Below are 18,761 nucleotides of genomic sequence, written 5' to 3' on the forward strand. Positions count from 1 at the left end.
GGATATTATCCTCTACTGTTGTGCTACAGTTCAAGCTTAACACATTTAGCAACTTTTTAATGGAATCCACACAAGGAAGTGTCAACATTTTACAATTTAATATTGATCTGTAACAGGATGGGGACACAACAAATAAAGATGCAGCAAAGCGATACACGTCAGTACTGTATCTCCTGGAGGTCTTAGGCTTTAATGCCAATTTTAACTGCTCACAAATGAATATTGTTTTTTTTTATCTTTTCACAATCTGAATATTGATCCATTAGCTTGTGAAAGTGAGCTATAATTACATCTAAATCATTCACTTCAACATTTGTTTTTGAGGCGCTTTTAACCATGGACACAATGTTTTCTAGTTGGCTCCAAAAAGTTAATATGCCATTACTTAGAAGATGCGAGTATTGTTTGGAATCTAATTCCTGCGAGCCAATAAAAATTTGCAAAGATAAAGAAGGTGCAATCTTTATACTCTTAACAACTTCTGGGCAGTTATCAAAATCCATGAAAAGAATAAGTGTAATGTTTTTATTTGTTTTTAAGGCAAGGACATTGTCTGGTAGTTCGATTTTAGATTTAAACAATGAATTAAAATCATCAAATGACTTAATTCTGTCATTAGCCAAAAACTCATTAAAATTCCTTTCATCAGTTTTTGCTATCTTTTCATCTCTGCTCATTCTTTTAGATGAAGAAGCTTCGGACAAATATTTTGGGCAACCAGGAAATAATGTTGGTATCGAACCAGCCTTCAATTTCGGCCGACTTCTTTGAACTTTAACTAATTCATTATTTTTCCAATACTCATCATATCTTATAATGCACTCATCAGTGAAATGTTTTTCACACACAACACTTCGATCTGAAGGTACAAAATTTTCCCTGGGTATCTTCTTAATCCATAAATTTTTCACTGTTTCGTCTTTAGGGAATTGAAAAACTGAAACATATTCTCCAGTTTTATCATAATTTGATTTGCACGCAGTAACACAACATCTATCAGGCATTGTAAACGAATTAAAAATTGATAACAACGCCTAACTTTAAACAAATAAGCATGTAACAGATTAATTAGCACTAAACAAGCATGTAAACGATTCAATATAAACAACGCATGCCACTTTTGGATTTACTAATTCTTTCACTTCGTCTTCGTTTCAGCGACGTTCGCCGGTCGGACGGAATTTGTGACGTCACAAGTAAACATAAGCTAGTTCTCAGGCCTTTCCCCTTCTAGTTGGCCATGCCTCTACCTCGATTCTTAGCATGCCCCCGAAGGGGTGACACAATGCGCCAAGTGCGCCTGAACGATCGCCAAACAGTTGCCAAACATTACACCTTTCCCCCTAAGATAATGATTATATTACAAATAATTAATCGTTAATCTGAAAATTAAAAAAACAACTGTTTGCGATCAAAAAAAAAATTATAATACAGAATGATACATACGATAAACATGATTATGCAATATTTCCAATGAAAACATAATAGGAATATTAAACAGATGAGATATTCAAACTACTCATATATAAACTCAGTTATCATTAATTATGCACTATAACGCTAGCAATCAACAATTCAATCCTATATAACCCTTTTTTTTATAGAAAAAATAGTTATAAAATAATATCTAATACAAGAATAATTATCCACTTTTACTGACACACAGTAATACTAATAATATTTAATACTCACATTATTAATTAAACAATTATTACAACAAATCAAAATAAAAAAATATTTTTAAACCATGACACCTCAAAGAGCATGTATAAACATTACAATTCAATGATTATATTTCCATGGATTTTAATCATATCTTAAAATTATGCATATAAACAATGAAATTTACTATTTTTCAAACACTAAATCATTCATTTTTTTTAATTATAAAGATCTTACTTTAAAATATGTTTTCAAATTAATTAAGCACTTACCTCAAATATCTGTTATTTTAAATTTATCCACAAGTAAATATCAATATAAGCATATAAACACTTAGAGTCTCTAATAAAATATATAAGAGTCATGAAATAGCTTTTAACACTAACTGACCAAGTCTGCATTGACCTCGACAGTTTATTTATTTTTAATCACCTGAGATTGGGAGTCTGGAAAGGGCATCTGCGTTTTTAAGATTTCTTCCCGGACAGTGATCGATTCTTAAATTATATTTTTGTAGGGCAAGCGCCCACCTTTGGAGCTTAGACGATTGGGGAGCATTTTTAACAATGAATGCCAGTGGGTTGTGGTCGGTCACAATTTTGATTGGGGAGCCAAATATCCAAGGCTCGAATTTCTTCAATGCCCATACTATTCCATAGGCCTCTCGCTCAATAGTGGGCCAATTCTGTTGAGATTTAGAAAGCTTTTGACTGGCATAACACACTGGTACTTCTGAGTCGCCTTTCCGTTGAGACAAGCAGGCACCTACTCCCACCTGTGAAGCATCAGAGTGGATGATGAAATGCTCGTTGGGGGTAGGGGTAATCAATTCCGTTGTTTTCGCCAATTTCTCCTTGAGCCGTTGGAAAGCAGACTCATGTGTTTCTCTCCATTCAAGCATCTCCGGTTGTTTTTTTCTCGTGAGTTCGGTGAGGGGGTATGCGACGTCTGCATAGTTTGGGATGTATTCCCTGTAGTAATTCGTCAGTCCTAGAAGGCTTTTCAGATGAGTTTTCGTCTTTGGCGATTCCAATTTTTGAATGGCTATTATTTTCTGCGGGTCAGGTTGATGTTTCCGTGATCCAATCACGTGTCCTAAATATTTTATTTGAGGTTTCGCAAAAGAACATTTCTTCACGTTGATGGTAAATCCTAATAATTCTAATTTTGTAAAGACTTTTTCTAAATCTTGAAGATGGGTTTCGAAGTCTTTTGAGAAAATAGCAATATCGTCAATATATGATCTTGAAAATTCTTTGAACTCTTTTAGTGACTTGTTCATAACTCGCTGAAAAGTGGCAGCCGCATTTTTTAATCCAAATGGGAGAACTTTAAATTGATACTGCCCACGGTGAGTTTTGAAAGATGTAAATTCTTTGCTTTCTCCCTCCATAGAAACGGCGTAATAACCTTTGAGAAGATCAAGCGTGCTTATTACATTGGCTCTTCCTATATTGTACATTAGATCCACTGCATCTTCCATCGGAAAATCGTCTGCTTTGGTAACCGCATTCAGAGCTCTATAATCAACACAAAGTCTGATGCTTCCATCTTTCTTGTCTACACAAACTACTGGGTGAGCTATCTCAGCTTCACTCTCCTCTATTAGTCCTGAACTTAACAAATCTTCTATTTCGGCATCAACTCTTGCTTTCAACGCTTCTGGGATCCTATATACATGTGGTTTCTTTCTTTCTACATTTGGAATTAATCTGATCTTGTGGGATTCTACTTTAGCCATTTTTACTTTTCCTGTAAATAATGCTTGATGCTGGTTGATGAGGGTCATTAAACTATTCTTCTGAGTTTTATCCAAATTTTCTAGATCTAAATTTCCTTCAATTTTTAAATACTCCAAAGGGGTTGATAAGTCTTTTCTTGGTAGAGTTATGACTTCTCCAAAATCTTCTTCATTTTCGAATATCACTCCAACGGCGTTGACACGAGCTTGAAATTTTCTTATTTTGTTGGAATGAACATGTTTTATTTTTCCATCTGGTAGTCTTACTTTGTACGAGTGAGGAGGAATAAGACTCACTATTTCTCCTGGACCACTCCATCTAGCATAAAGCTTGTTGTTAGAGTCCGGTATAAGTAAATATACTAGGTCACCATTCTTGAAACTTTTTGGCAAGGATCTTCGATTGAAATATTCAGTGTATTTTTGTTGTTTTCCACTTGCGATCAATTCAGCTTGTTCTGCAGCTTGCTCCATTCTTATTTTCAACTGTTGTAAGTATTCAACAGCTGATTCACTCAAATTTGGAGGAATGGGTGTTTCACCAGACCATGATGATTTTAGCACTGCCAAAGGTCCTCTTGGCTGTCTTCCATACATTAATTGAAAAGGTGAGATTCCAGTGGTGCAGTTGGGGATTTCCCGATAAGCAAATAACAGGAATGGGATATGCTTATCCCAGTTAGATGGGTCGCTCCTTATCACATGATGTAGCATCTGCTGTAAACTCCTATTCCATCGTTCAACTAGTCCATTGGAAGCATTGTATCCAGGGGTTGAAAATCTAGGATGGGCACCCAATCTTTCTTGAAATTCTTTAGTCAGTCTTGACACGAAATTTGTACCATTATCACTTGCAATAGTATGCGGGATTCCTGTTCGCATGAATATTTCGAGGAGAGCTGTGCAAGTAGCTTTTGCACTTAAGCTTTTCAGAGGAATGGCCTCCGGCCATCTTGAGTGTTGATCTATAAGACATAAAATATATTTGTGTTTCCTGGCAGAGGGTGGATCAATGGGCCCAATAATATCGATGTTTACTATTTCGAATGGCAGTCCAGGTCTTGCTACTGGGGTTATTGGAATTTTATCCGACCTTTTCTCAGGGCTTCTTAATTGACATTCGCTGCATGTTTTGCAAAAGTGTTCCACATCTTGAGATACTCCTGGCCAGTAGAAGGAATACCTAATTCTCTCTTTTGTCTTCCGCATGCCTATATGGCATCCAAATACCGAGTTGTGAGCTAGATCAAGTACCTTCTGTCTCCTACTTAATGGGAGAACTAATTGGCGTATTTTTTCACCAAACAATTTTTCTTCATGATGCAAGAGTCCGTCCATAATAAAATAGTTTCCCTTCTTTTCCTTCGACAACTTCCAAGGCTCGTGTAGAGTCGGGCATGTTTGTTGAATGGGGTCGGGCATGGGGTGAATATGTTGCTTCTCCAAATCTCGTTCGGTTTCCTTCACTTCAGTATTCATCAAAAGATTTTCTTCGCGCTGAAAAGTAAATATCACACTCTCTAGCTAATTCCTGAGGCTTCAACCATGTATTTCCTTGTCGTATTGTGATATGGGACGCTGTTTCTCCGTCTAAAGTTTGGAATATCTTGTCGGATATAATTAGTTCTTTAAGTGTATCAATATCTTCTGCATTTCTTAATTTACAGTAATAATCCCATGTTGCGGTCATTCGTGAAGCGAATTGGATGTGTGTTTCTCCTGAATATCGTTTTGGTCTTCTGAAATTTTCCAAACAGGTTTGGGGGGTCGGTTCATATTCCTTCAGAATCAGTGTTTTTACTTTTTGATAGTCCTTTAAATCTTCTCCCTTGATATAAACAAGAACATTGGCAGCTTTATCCCCAATTAATTTCAGCAATATCTCTGCTTTGAATTCGTCTGGAACATTCTTATGTTTAAATGCTCTTTCGATCGAGACGAAAAATATATTCCATGCTTCCGCTTTCTTCGGTACTGGAATCGTCAAGGTTTCTACTCCTTTTATCAGTTTATCCAGGGTTGAGCGTCTGGGGTAGGGCTTCTGCTTCCGATACTTCGTGTCGTTCGGATCTTCGCCAGCTCAATTTCGTGTTCCCGTTCTAATCGTATTTTTTCTTCTTCTAATTTCGCTTTTTCTGTCTCTTCAGCTCTTTTCCTGTTTTCTACTGTAGTATTTAGTATTTCTTTAACAAAGTCCGAATCGTCTAAGTATTCCTTGCTATTTTGCAACATATGTTTCAGCTCCGTTAATTTCAGTTCCAAACTGGCTTCTTCACCTATCTCTGACAAAACTGTCACCAAATCTTCTTTTCGTACGTTTTTGAACATTTTTCTCTCAGATCAGAATTCTCCAACTAACTTCTGATTCTACTTCCGAAATTGCTTTTCTATCGGTGCAAATCTCTGGTGTTCGAAACGAGAGCGTGTTGTAATGACTATATTCCATACAAATAATCACACCAGATTTTCATAATAATAAACTTAACTTTATTAAAAATTAAAAGAAACTAGTCATTATTTTTATACTCGAGCATCCAGCTCTTAAACAACCAAGGGAGAACCTCTCCCGACCAAGATAAACATACATCTACCTCGATTCTTAGCATGCCCCCGAAGGGGTGACACAATGCGCCAAGTGCGCCTGAACGATCGCCAAACAGTTGCCAAACATTACATCTGTAAATGAATCTGCATCTTATAGTAGGTCAAAAACCGTCGAAATTCGAGTAAAAGTTGCGAAAATTTATGTGACCGCCATGCACCTTGCTAAGGGAATAACAAACCAGTTCAACGTTTTCATAAGTCACATACAGCAAAAGTTGGTAGCGAATTAAGTAGTAAAGTTTGTAGAATGATGATAATTGTGCTTTATAACAGTAACCACAAGATTAATGTAATAAAGTTGAATTTCATACGATACTTTAAATCTTTGACATGCAGTGATGAATAAATTAAAATTAAAGAGCTTAGAACAAAGAGCTTAAATCTTGTTACCACAAGAATTTTTTATTACAAAGTGCAGCAAGCTGCAAATCGAAGAAACCCTCGAGTAGGTTTTATCATCGTTAACTTATTTTTTAGCATTCACCAGCAATTCTATTATTGCTTAATTTAATTTTAAACTAACCGGCAAAGAGAAATCCTAAGATTGAGAATTAATTTAAAAGATAATAAAATAATCTTATAAAGTAAACTGGTAATTAACATTTTTCGTAATTTTTATTTATATCTATTTTTGAAATCGTTTTTAGGAATTATTGATGGTGTTTAACGCTGAATCGAATTTGACCTGAACAATGTTGATAACACTAATAGCTCAAAATTTACTAAAGCTATTAAAGTATAAAAGTACAGTTTCCTACTTCTACTTATTAACAACTCAGAAATTGCTATAATAGACTGTCGACGATGTAAGGAATGTTTATTATTAATGCTTAATTGAATGATACCAAGGAATAAAAGTTTAGAAATATAAATGAGATATATAAAAGTATCATATACTAAAAATTCATTTTTGTATTATACTTTTTTGTGCACCCAAAATTTATGTTTTGATAAAAGAGGCATGATTTTATTTCCATTTCCTTATGCCTAATTCAACTGATCAAAAGGTAAGTCGATAGAACTGATAATTTTGAAGGTTTGAGGATTTTATCCATAAATAAATTTTATGTGAAAAATTACAGTTTTTATGCATTAAATGCTCATAACTTTTAAACTATTTAACCTAATTACTATGAGTTTGATGTCATATAGTTTAAAATAAAAAAAAAGAATACTTTGTTTGTCTATATAAAATGTCAAATGCTTAAGTAAGTAAGAGCACAAAACAATTTTTTTTTAATTCTTAAAAGAACTATTTGTCTTATTATATTTGTTTTTGGCTCATACAGTTCAGTATACCCGGGAAATGATATTATTTTGCTAACAAAAGTATTTCAGATTTATAAAATGTATAATAAAATATTAACTAAAAGTAAATTTCGCTACCACTAAAAAATACTATTTACAAATCGGAGCAAGTTGGCATCTCTGAATTTGTTACTATATCATAAGAAATCAGAGGAAATGCAACATTATTAGTGTTGTCTCGTGGCGACACTTTTAAAGAGTGAGAGTAATTTTTCTAATTCTACATGGTTTACTCTTCAATTTGCTACCAATTTATTAGAATTTTGCAGAAAGTGGAGTAGTTTTTATTTCTAGCTTACTATTGAAAGTGGATGCAGGCAATAATTTTCCTTAAATTTTCAACTAGAACTATTTGAAATGTAACTCATAGTGTTATTAAACAAGTATTAAATAAATAAAATTTCTGCCAATTTTTACATTTTAGTTGCCTGTAATATCTTTGGTAAGGAACACGTGACCTCAGCCTGATAAATGGTACCTATAAATTAATAATATTTGTTTTTTATGTATAAAAGTAATATCGATTATTTTTTCCATGACAAACTAACATAATTTATCGCATCGTAAACGTATTATCTCCTTCTTCCTACCACTTTCTACGAAGCAGAGAAGTGCGAACTCTTAGTAGGCACACAAATTAAATTTAAAAAAATTCTGGATAGAAATTTATTATTAAACTGCATAAAAACTGTATCTTGTTGAGTGAAACCGATTTAAATTCAGCGACGAAAAAATATCCAAATTTCCGGTCAAACACCTAATGCTTTAGAAAATAAAAAAACAATTGTAATTCATTATAGCGTGAATAAATACACCTTTTGCATATCTGAAAATGATACCTGTTTTTCGCGAACTGAACTTTCAGACAGACCTAATTATCCATATTTGTGTTTATAATTAAATTCCTTTTAATTTTTAAGAAGCCTGTTCAAGAAAACAGAAGACATTTTCAGATCTAAAAGAAGAATACTTATCAACAAATCTTCAGAACTCAAAAGAATTTCTTCTTAGTAGCAATTACTATCACAACGTTAAACAGAATTTTAAAGAAATATAAAGTTTCTCCAACCACTTCAATGAAATAAACTATATACAGATATATTTTCCTTTTTCTATTGCCAGTATTCACCAGCCGAATGTATTTATGTCAGATACTTTTATTGAACGTAAAATTATACATTTTCATTTCAAAAAGTCACCAAAATTTAAATTTATATATAATGTATTTTATTTTCTGAAACGGTAGTTTCAAAATTTACACCTAACTTATTTCTATCTCAACATTCCTCACGCAAAAGGAAGCAGTATTTTTTTCACATTTATAAAATAAATACGGCTTGAAATGATTTTGACTAGAATCACTTATACAAATAATAATCTCTCTAATCGTACTTTTAAAGGACTCCCACGGTCAGTAGAACTTTCTAAAGCAAAAGTGTGAAAAATCCAGATTTTTCTAAACTATCAATAAATTTTCAGTTTTAAGCAAATATATATCGGTGCAAAAGTATATATCAGGTATAATTTCATAATTCTGAAATGGAAGCTAAATTTCGGCATTTCTCAGTAGTCTTAAAATATCTTAGCTACCACTCATTCATTTTTACCTGAACGTAAGAGATACCAACTTACTCCGGGCAGCGGAAAAATATTTTGGAGTGGCTGACATTTAATGTATGATTCTCAGTTTAGAAAAATCAAATTTATTGGATTTTTCCGCCTCACTTCTTCTAAATAATTAAAAAGCTTAAGCGACACGATATTTTCTTACAGTTAAGCAACAGTGCCCTCTCTGTCCAAGCGATATCACTCGCTAAACGCTGTGAAAAGCGTGGTAGTAGTGAGTTCGATTCCCTTTGTTACCTTGGGTCTGTCATCGTACTGTCCTTCCCTGATTTGTATTTGTCCTATTTGACAAAATTGTATAGTCCTAAAGTTTACAATAAAGCCTCAAATATATCGCTGGTTCAAAACTAAAACGACTCTTCTGCACTCACATCTCATTCAAATAACATGAGAAGTGTGCCCAGAAGTGTCGTTTTAATTTTGAACCAGCGATATGTAATTCCAATTCCTATACAGTTACGTACTAACAATTTTTTCTCTCTTACAGTTTTTCAGAACTTGCTTTTAGCTATAATTCCTCCCCTCCCTACTCTTAATTATTATCAAATTAGATGAAGGTGACAATAACCCATAGGGTTAGGTCAACGCCTCCTATAACTTAAAGCCTCCACATGGTTTTTTGTAGGCAGTCCGATCAGACCACTATGAAGGTAAACAAGTTTACGAACGAAGCATTTAATTCAAAATTGTTTAATTTTTGAATATAATTGGTTTGTCGTATTTACTTGTTTACCACTACCGATTCAATTCTCAAATACATATGTTAAACTTTGAATTGAAATGAATAGAACGCAATATATACCATAATATATACCATAAATAAGTAAATACCACACAAAACTTATCAAAAATGCAGAATAAAACAAATATCGAAATCTATAAAGTGAGTATTGAATTCAAATGAGCTTGCATGAATCGGAATCTTTCAAGAATGATTTAAAATACTTAACTTTAATTCCGAGGCATTAATCTTGCTTCGAGATCGTGATGATAATGTTAATTTTATTTTTATTTTTTTTATTTAGATTATAAAAAGGATAAAATATCTGGGTTTTTTTTATTTATATGATAATAGAAATGATTCTATTTGTAATAAAAATAAACTAATATTACAAGGAATTCTAATGCTTCTAAAAACATTCATTTAAATACCATTTTTAAGAAAATTGAAAGAATACTTAGTAGTGTTTATTTATCCAAAACACAAACGGACAAACTCTTTCAAATTTTGAGAAAAAACAATGGACGCAGAACTAATGTAATTAAGTTCTATATAAAATCATAGAAATAATTATATGCTATTATTAATAAATTTACTAAAAACCTCGTTGTTAATTTATATTTTTATCATGTGCAAGTCCAATTCGGTAAAATTTGTGGCTAAAAATCAGTGCAAAACATGTTTTCTTTTTTTAAGTAAATGTTAATTTTCTCAAATCATTAAAATTGTACATTTAATTATCAACCTTGTTAATTATAAACTTTAAATTATCCAGTATGATATTATTATCTTCAGCGCATCCATTTTAAGGCCAATCCAAGGTAAAAATCAAACCCGCTTCAGTGCTGCTGTAAGAACAAGTTATAAAAGTTTCCTATATTTACGCTTCGAACTCAATTTGAGCTTCTGTTTTCATATTTTGTAATTTGGCACTCTTATTACGAAAATATTTTAAATCATTCTTGAAATTTCCGGTACGTGTAAGTTCATTTGAATTCGCTACCTCGCTTTGTGTTTTGATCTATTTTTTTCATATAATATCCCATATTTTTTTAAATCAGTTTGTTTTAATTCTTTTGTCAGAGTACTGAAAAAATACAAGAGAAAGCTCTGCATAAATTGGTAATGTTAGCAAAGCCAAAAATTGTTTTTACGAAACTGGTGGTCAAATCCAGTCTCTTTATTCTCAGATTATGAATGCTATTCAAAAATATTTAAATGGTTTGCTTACACAAATTAAACAAATGCATGGTCAAATAATTATATATTCAGGTTTATGAATGATTGTAAAAACAAATCTATTTCTGCCATTTCGACGGAATTTAGTTTTACAATTAAAGCAGCTGAACATCTCTTGTGAAAACGCTAAAATTGGATACTACATGTTCTGGTATAATAACGAAATAAAATTAAATTGTAAAAAAAATATGTATTTTATACATTCCTTTTCGTTCCCGTTTTTCTTATTAAAAAAAATACGTATAGTAGTACCTTTGAATATCTTTTTAGGTTTAATTTTGAATTTGTATTTCTACTTTAACATTAATTATGAATTAAAATTAGGATATCACTGAAATAAACCTAAAACTACCACTTTTCTTTTTAAATAATCAATTGAACTGTTACTTATTTTATAAGATGCAGGTATTATAGCTAAGACTAACTTATATAAAGCTTATGGCAGGAATGCAACAGGTGATTAAAAATGTAAAAAGTGATTTAAAAAAACTCAATTCGTAATTATTATTTAAAATATATCTATTTATTCAATTCTAACTACCACTATGCAGCACACGTAAAATTATTTATATTTAAATATAAACGCTCCCCACTTCTTTCCAACGTATGTCTTTAATTGGATACTTTAAGATGAAAGGAAAAAGGGCCAGTTATTGAGAAAAGATGTTGATTAACTTAATTATACGTCGCCAAATTAAACCAAACATTGTTTGCCATAGCTCTTAAGTGCAAACTGTCGAAACATTTTATAGTACAGGGACTTTGAAAGGGACAAATTCATTTGATTTAGAACAAAACATTTTTTCAACGATATGACATAATCAAGGCATCAAATTTAAATATTAAATTCGTCAATTATTACACTTCGCCTTGAAGACTAAGCGAGAGGAACAAAAATATCGACTTCAATATGAAACTTCTTTTTCTACAATTTATCCACCTCTCAGACTATAATGAAAGCGATGCCTGGGCGATAATTGGTCCCTTTGATAAGTGAAGTGAATTGATCGATTCCTTTTTAATTGTAAACTGAAAAATATATGCTTTCAAAAGTTGTTTATTTTAATATCAATTAATCAGTATTTTGAATGTAATCGGTCCCCACAGTTTGCACTTTTAGTCCTCTGCGGCAACTCTGCTTAATAACGATTCCGAATTTATTTCGATTTTGGAGAGCTAAATAATCGACATTCTTCTGGCGAAATCCTATAATTAATTAGCAATGATAAACATGTTAATCCATTGCCTCGTAGAAATATTTGGAACTAAATTTCAGTCTTGTAGGATATTACGAAGTTAAAACGATGATTGTGTTATGAAATTTAGGCAATTTAATTTTGTGTATATTTTTTATTGTTCATAATGGTAGATACTCAATTTTAAGTTATATTCATTTAATGGTTTTCGAAAACCATTCATTCTACTTAACAAATCCACAAAAGTTTATTTTTAAATACTTAAAGCTACCACGATTTTACGTTTAAGCTTTTTTTATGAAAAAAAAAAAGATTGTTTTGCAAGGAGTGTAAGAATTGTAATAAAACAAATATTATTATTTATTAATATTCAAAAAGAAAAGTAGTAGTTACTTTTTCAACAATTCAATTGTAATTTTAAAATATGTGGTGATTTCGAAGGAAAAAAAGTTGTTAAAACAATCAATTTAGTTCTTGATATCCACAAATATGTAATTAATTAATTCTAGAGAAGTTGTGTTAACCATGTTGGATTAGATCTCGTTTAGTGCTATAAGAATAAGAATTGTTATAAGAATTGTAAGGAATTCTAACTAATCAATTTTTTCAGAGTACCTATCCATGTATGGATATCTGCTCTTTCATCTAAATTGAATAATATGTGGTGGAAGGGAAGGGAGGTGCTGCGTTAACATTAAGTTAAATCTCAGAATGAACAATAATTGATAAAATCAGGTCTGAGTCATACATAAAAATAAATCGCAAGTTGATACATAATAAAGGGAACAAATTGAAGATAAAGATAAAGAAAGAATATTTACACTATTTACAAATTAAGAATTGTAAGAAGAATCATATTGTAATATATAATTATTTTCGAAAAGAAATTGAAAGATTACAAAAAAAATTTAAATTACATTAAAAATCGTTAGAAGAGTGTCAAAATACTTATCAGAAATGGAAAAAGAAATATGAGTTATAAAATTTGTTAAAAATATAAAAATAATTAGCAACGTTAAAAACGTTAACGTAAACCTATTAGCAAAATCTTCAAATAAAGCTCACGCAAAAATAGTAAAAAACGCCGATGCCGCAGGCATGGATGAAAGCCCTTATATAGCAAGACGGAAAAGAGAAAAACCTGGTACGTAAAACATTTCATTCCAGCATTTTTTTCGAAAAAAATGAAATATCTGTAACTATCAAGATTTCTTTTATAATTCTGGCATATATATATAACTGCTTCTTTTCCAAGATAAAGTAGATATTGTTGAAAAATTTAAAAAAAGAATAAGTAAACTCCTCCCCAAAACTAGCTATAACTGAAATGGTTTTACTACCAGCCTTTCCTCTTTTCCGTCTCGCTTTCACCCCTGGCCGCAGGCGATTAAAATGTGAAAATAAGATAGAAATTCAATTAGTTTTTATTCGTTTATTTTCTTTTTTAATAAGGCAATTGTGATTACCACTAGCATTCACATTGCAATTTATTCATTATCAAAGAAAAAAATATTCTTCGCAAACACTTTCAATAGTAAAATATGAAAAATATGCTCTAAGAAATTCAGAGATGCAAATTCCTTTGCATTCTTGAAAAATATAAATAAATTGGAAGTGAATTAAATAGTAAGGATAAGTTCTCCCACTCTCTAAACAGACTCCACAACAAAAGTGCAATAAGGTTGCATTGCACACAGGTCTGCCAACTATTACGCTTTTCGCAAAATATTTTTTTGAGTGGGAAACATTTAAAAATATCAATATTTTTGATACTTTTGTTAGTATTTTAAAATAGTCACTTCGTAAGAGCTTGAACTAAGTAGGGTTGTGTATGAAGTTTTAAATTATTTACACGTAGTAGTGGAGAAAATACGTTTAAAAGAATGAGAAAATACTACATTAATACATTATTGTATTAACTTTATCACTGGAATTAATATTTACAAAAAGCATAGAAAGTTGGCTGAGCAAATTCAAAGCAGAGAGAGCATTTCATTTTTTTAATGTCGCAATCTATAGCCAAGAATATCACTTCAGTTGAACGCAGATTCCAGCAATTTTATAGGGCGGATCCATTCATTCTTCCACAGATCGAAAATTTGTCCTGAAAGATCAATCTCCAATTCAGTTCCCCCAGAGGTATCGATTTGCTATAGGATCATGGAGAACTTAGTGACCCTGCAGTTTCAACGCACACCAGTTACATTTACAACACGGAGAATCTTCCCAAGGTCGAGATTAAACTTACGACCTCTAAAACATGAGCCCAGCGTCCTACCAACCAGGCTTTCCCGGCCTAGCTGTTTTCATTCGACCGCTTAATTGATTCCTTAATGCTCGAAGAAGTGTGAGGACTCATAACAGTACCGGCACAAATACGTGCCAGCATAAAACCATATCAATCAGGGTTAAAAGATAAAACTGGTCATCACAGTAATTCTTTAGCAGTTTATGTGTGGGCGGGGTTATAATTGTTTGATTTATTTATTTCATCATTACTTAGTTCAAAATGAAACTATTTAGTTACACTTTCAACTAACATTGATTACATATATGATTAAACGAACAATAATTAAAGTAAAAGCAAAGTATGTCTATCAAATTAGTAAAAACTGCATTTAAGTTACCGTTTTATATTTAATTACATCCGGATTCTGATTTTGACAGAATGCTTTTCTGAATCACCAGTCCCTAAGAGGTTAATGCTCCAAGAAGTGCGCGGACTAATAACAATACTGGATTCGTGGTTATATCCTAAATTGTTTGTTAGCAGCATTGGAACAGAAAAGGAATTACTCTCCTACATTTGAGGCTATTGAAAAATATTTTTTGTGGTATTGAATTAAAACAATCGTTTAAAAAAAATTACTAGATTTTTATTGAAACTTATGAACGTTTGATTTGGCATGCCTTACATTTCAAATACCGGTTTAAACCAGTTTCATAAAGGGGAAAATAATAATTTTTTCTTAATTCTATGTTATAAAAATATTATAGTGTACACCGAAAAAAAATTTCCTGTTACATTTATAAAAGTATTCAATTCCTTCTAATAGGCAGACACAGCCTGATTGGTAGGGCACTGGACCCTCGTTCGTGAGAACAGGAGTTAAAATCCAACCGACCGGAGACTCCCAATGTAGTAAATGCTGACGTTAAATCTATGGGATCAAAGTCCTCCATGTTCCCATAACAAATTATACTTCTGGGGAAACTGAATTGGAGATTGATTGTTCTCTGGTTCAGGTCGAAATTGCGATTTGCAGATGAATGAATGGATATATAAATGGGTCCGCCATATAAATGGGTGAAATGTATGGGTATGGCAGAAGTCTTGTCCATAGATGGCGCCACTGAAAAACAAGAACAATACGCTCCTTACCTTAATGGCTCTTACCTTAAATACCAAATTCGAGTGATGAGATTATAAGTCTAACATCATTCGTGTTCCGAAAGCTGGAGATTTTATTTTCAAAATAATATTCTTATTTTCCTTTTCACCCATTGACAAAATGGGTTTTGTTTTGAATTTCATGTTGTCCTCATTTTTCAGCTACAATAATCAAGAGTAATATTAAGCAGTGCGCATGCGTTACTATGGCAACCACTGCTGTTTGATTATTATTATTTTTTTTTTAGAAAACTTCTTTTCACTTTTATTTTTGTTATGCATTTAAGTTGTTGAGTTTATTTTTGAGGTATCACAGGAGAGAGATCCCATAAATACTCCCTGAGTTGTGAATAAAAGAAAAGTTCATCATTTGAACGATATATTTGTTTTTATAATTTTAATTACGAATCAGAAATTCTAACCTATAGTTAAAACTGGATCGTTCTAAATAATAATTAAAGTGAATATCACAAATTAAGAGGGTCCCAAACTGATTAACACCGTCCTTAAGGTTAGAATTATTTTTTTTTCAATTTTAACCAGCAAGCATTTTTAATGCATTTGCATAATAATAATTTGAAATATTTTTATATTCTTAATTTATAATTACTGTCTTGACGGTGATTTGAATATAAATATGAATACAGAAGATGGAAAGTGACGTTTTAAGACACGGATATAGGCAGGATTTGAAAACCAATCTGCCGAATAACATCAATTGAGACCGTTTTTGCAACCCATGATTTGAAATGTTGTGGCGTTTATCGGAGTCAATAATCCAGAAAGAGAAAGCATTTGACCAATGGGTAACCAGTGATCGTAATAAAGCGATCACAATTTTTTTCCTTTTTTTAAAAATTTGTCTGAATTATATTTGAGAATTTTGCTAATAGATTTACGTTAACGTTTTTAACGTTGCTAATTATTTTTAACCATTTTCTATTTTTTTGTATTTCTAATTACTATTTTGACACTATTCTAAAATTTTTAATGTAATTTTAATTTTATTTTTGGTAATCTTACAAGTTCCTTTCAAAAATAAAAAAACAAGTTCTTATTACATATATTACAATATTTCTTATAACAATTCTCATTTTTATAAACACCAAACGAGTTCTAATCCAATATGGTTAATACAACTGTTATAGAATTAATTAATTATATCTTTGTAGATATAAAAAACTAAATCATACCTGCCAACTCTTCCGGAAGATTTTATTTTCATATTTAAAGTGGTAGCAATACTCGGGTTATTCCAATTAACTTTTTGAATTATAATGATAATTATAAATGAGTTTGACCACCACTACATATAAATAATTACAATAAATATATAAAAGCATAATATTCCTTGTGCTAGGAGGAATCCAAAACAGAAGAACAAGCAGCACGGGAGTGCTACTGATTCAGCCAACTGATTCCTGCAGATCTTCCAAGAGCTGCAAGACCTACTTCAGAACGAGGAGCTAGTGCAGCTTCTCAGATCCCTACTTCCCGAGAACAAGTCTTAGTGAGCATCACTACTCCACCATGCCGACTACCCAGCCCAGTCACCATCTTTTACATCTACTTCAGACTTTAATATTACCTAAATTCCAATGCCATTAGTCTCAGACGCCCTAGGGCATAACACAGATCAGAGGTCTAGTGCCCGCTTGCGCGGGCAGGTACCTTACCAAATTACATGATCTAGCTTGTGCAAGCGAATTTCAACGGGATCAAAATATAAATATATTTTTGATTCAGATGGATTTTCGTTCATTGTTTTACAACCACTCTGAAAATCCATTTTCGGAAAGAGTGAAAGTTGGCAGGTATGCCAAGTTTTAAAATTACAATTGTATTAAGTGAATATGTAACTACCACTTTTCTTTTTGAATATTAATAAATAATAATGCCTGCAACTATCGAATAACACGTTTTCATAGTATGCGTCATTTACTTTTAGAAAGAAAGCTTAAACGTTAAATCGTGGTAGCTTTAAAATATTAAAAAAAAAATTGTATTTCATCGTAACTTAGAACGAATAGTTTTCTAAAATAGGAAGGGAATGAACCGAACTCACTTAATGAACAGTGCGCATACGTCGTCATTGCAAGCGTTGCTATGGCGATCGCTGCTGTTTGATAATTTTTTTTAGAATTATCTTTTTCACTTCTAATTTTGATATGTATTAAGTTGGTGAGTTTATTTTTGAGAAATGGGATCAGAGAGATCCCATAAATATTTCTTGTGTTGCGAATAAAAGAGAATTTTCGTCATTTGAACAATATTTTTGTTTTTATTGTTTTACTTAAGATTCAGAAATTCTAACCTACAGTTCAAATTGGATCGTTTTCAATACTAATTCAGGTGAATATCGCCGATAAAGAGGATCCAAACAGATTGACACGGTCCCAAAAGTTGGAGTTGAAGAAAAAAAAAGGCCGATGCCAAGACCTAAACTTAACAAGGCTGAAAAAGTCAAAGCCAAAGAACGTGGATGGGAATACCTTAAGTATTACACACAAACGGAAGAACGAAAGGATACCGTTCACAAACGCAAACATGAAGACCGTCTCTCGCATAAGTTCCAAAGTGGTTGAGTGAATTGAATCCTACCGAAGAGCGAATGGTGAATCTCCGAACCCCTTTCATGCAAATACGAGAACTGGATGTTGATCACCAGGTTACGGATAAAAGGATCCATTGTCAGCGTACCCAATAACTTGTACAAGACCTGAGACTGTCTTTCACGCAAAATGAATGATAAATTCACTATTCGTGTAAAATTGAAAAAAGCCTATCTTTCAAATCATATTTCATGTATGAACTTAGTAGTCAAATCATATTTCATGTTCAAATCATATTTCATGTAGAATCTGAAACGTGTGTAAGATGCAGATTACAATCTCCATCAAACATCATTGTACCAATCTGAATATGTTAGTATTGATCTCTATTGCATACCTGCCAACTTTTAATCCCTTCCATTATAAATTTTCCCAGTGGTATTTAAACGGAATTAAAATTTCAATTTTAAGCTAAACAATACGTTGTATTTGAGAAAACTGAAGCTGACAACTACGATATTAACGCATATTAATATATGTGCTTAATTTTTTTAAGAATAGTGGTGATCAAAATCATATAAAAATTAAGTTTATAAAAGAAAAAATAGTATATATTTACTACCACTTTAAATATAAAATTTAAATTTTACGCCAAATGCGTAAAAGTTGGCAGATATGCTATTGGCTGTTCAATGGTTATTCAGTCATCAAAAGAATCTAC

General features: G+C 31.9%; 1 protein-coding gene across 1 annotated transcript; it reads right to left on the reverse strand.

Annotated features, from left to right (window-relative positions):
* Positions 1–209: 209 nt before the first annotated feature.
* On the reverse strand, positions 210–1,541 carry LOC147810734 (uncharacterized). The gene has a single exon (XM_087162054.1). It carries the CDS (start codon positions 1,002–1,004, stop codon positions 210–212), a length of 795 nt encoding a protein of 264 aa, XP_087018180.1. The 5' UTR covers positions 1,005–1,541.
* Between the last annotated feature and the right edge of the window lie 17,220 nt (positions 1,542–18,761).

The sequence above is a fragment of the Parasteatoda tepidariorum genome, chromosome 4 (assembly GCF_982258835.1).
Source record: "Parasteatoda tepidariorum strain Cologne lab strain chromosome 4, Ptep-v5.0, whole genome shotgun sequence".
In the NCBI taxonomy this organism is placed as follows: Eukaryota; Metazoa; Arthropoda; class Arachnida; order Araneae; family Theridiidae; genus Parasteatoda; species Parasteatoda tepidariorum.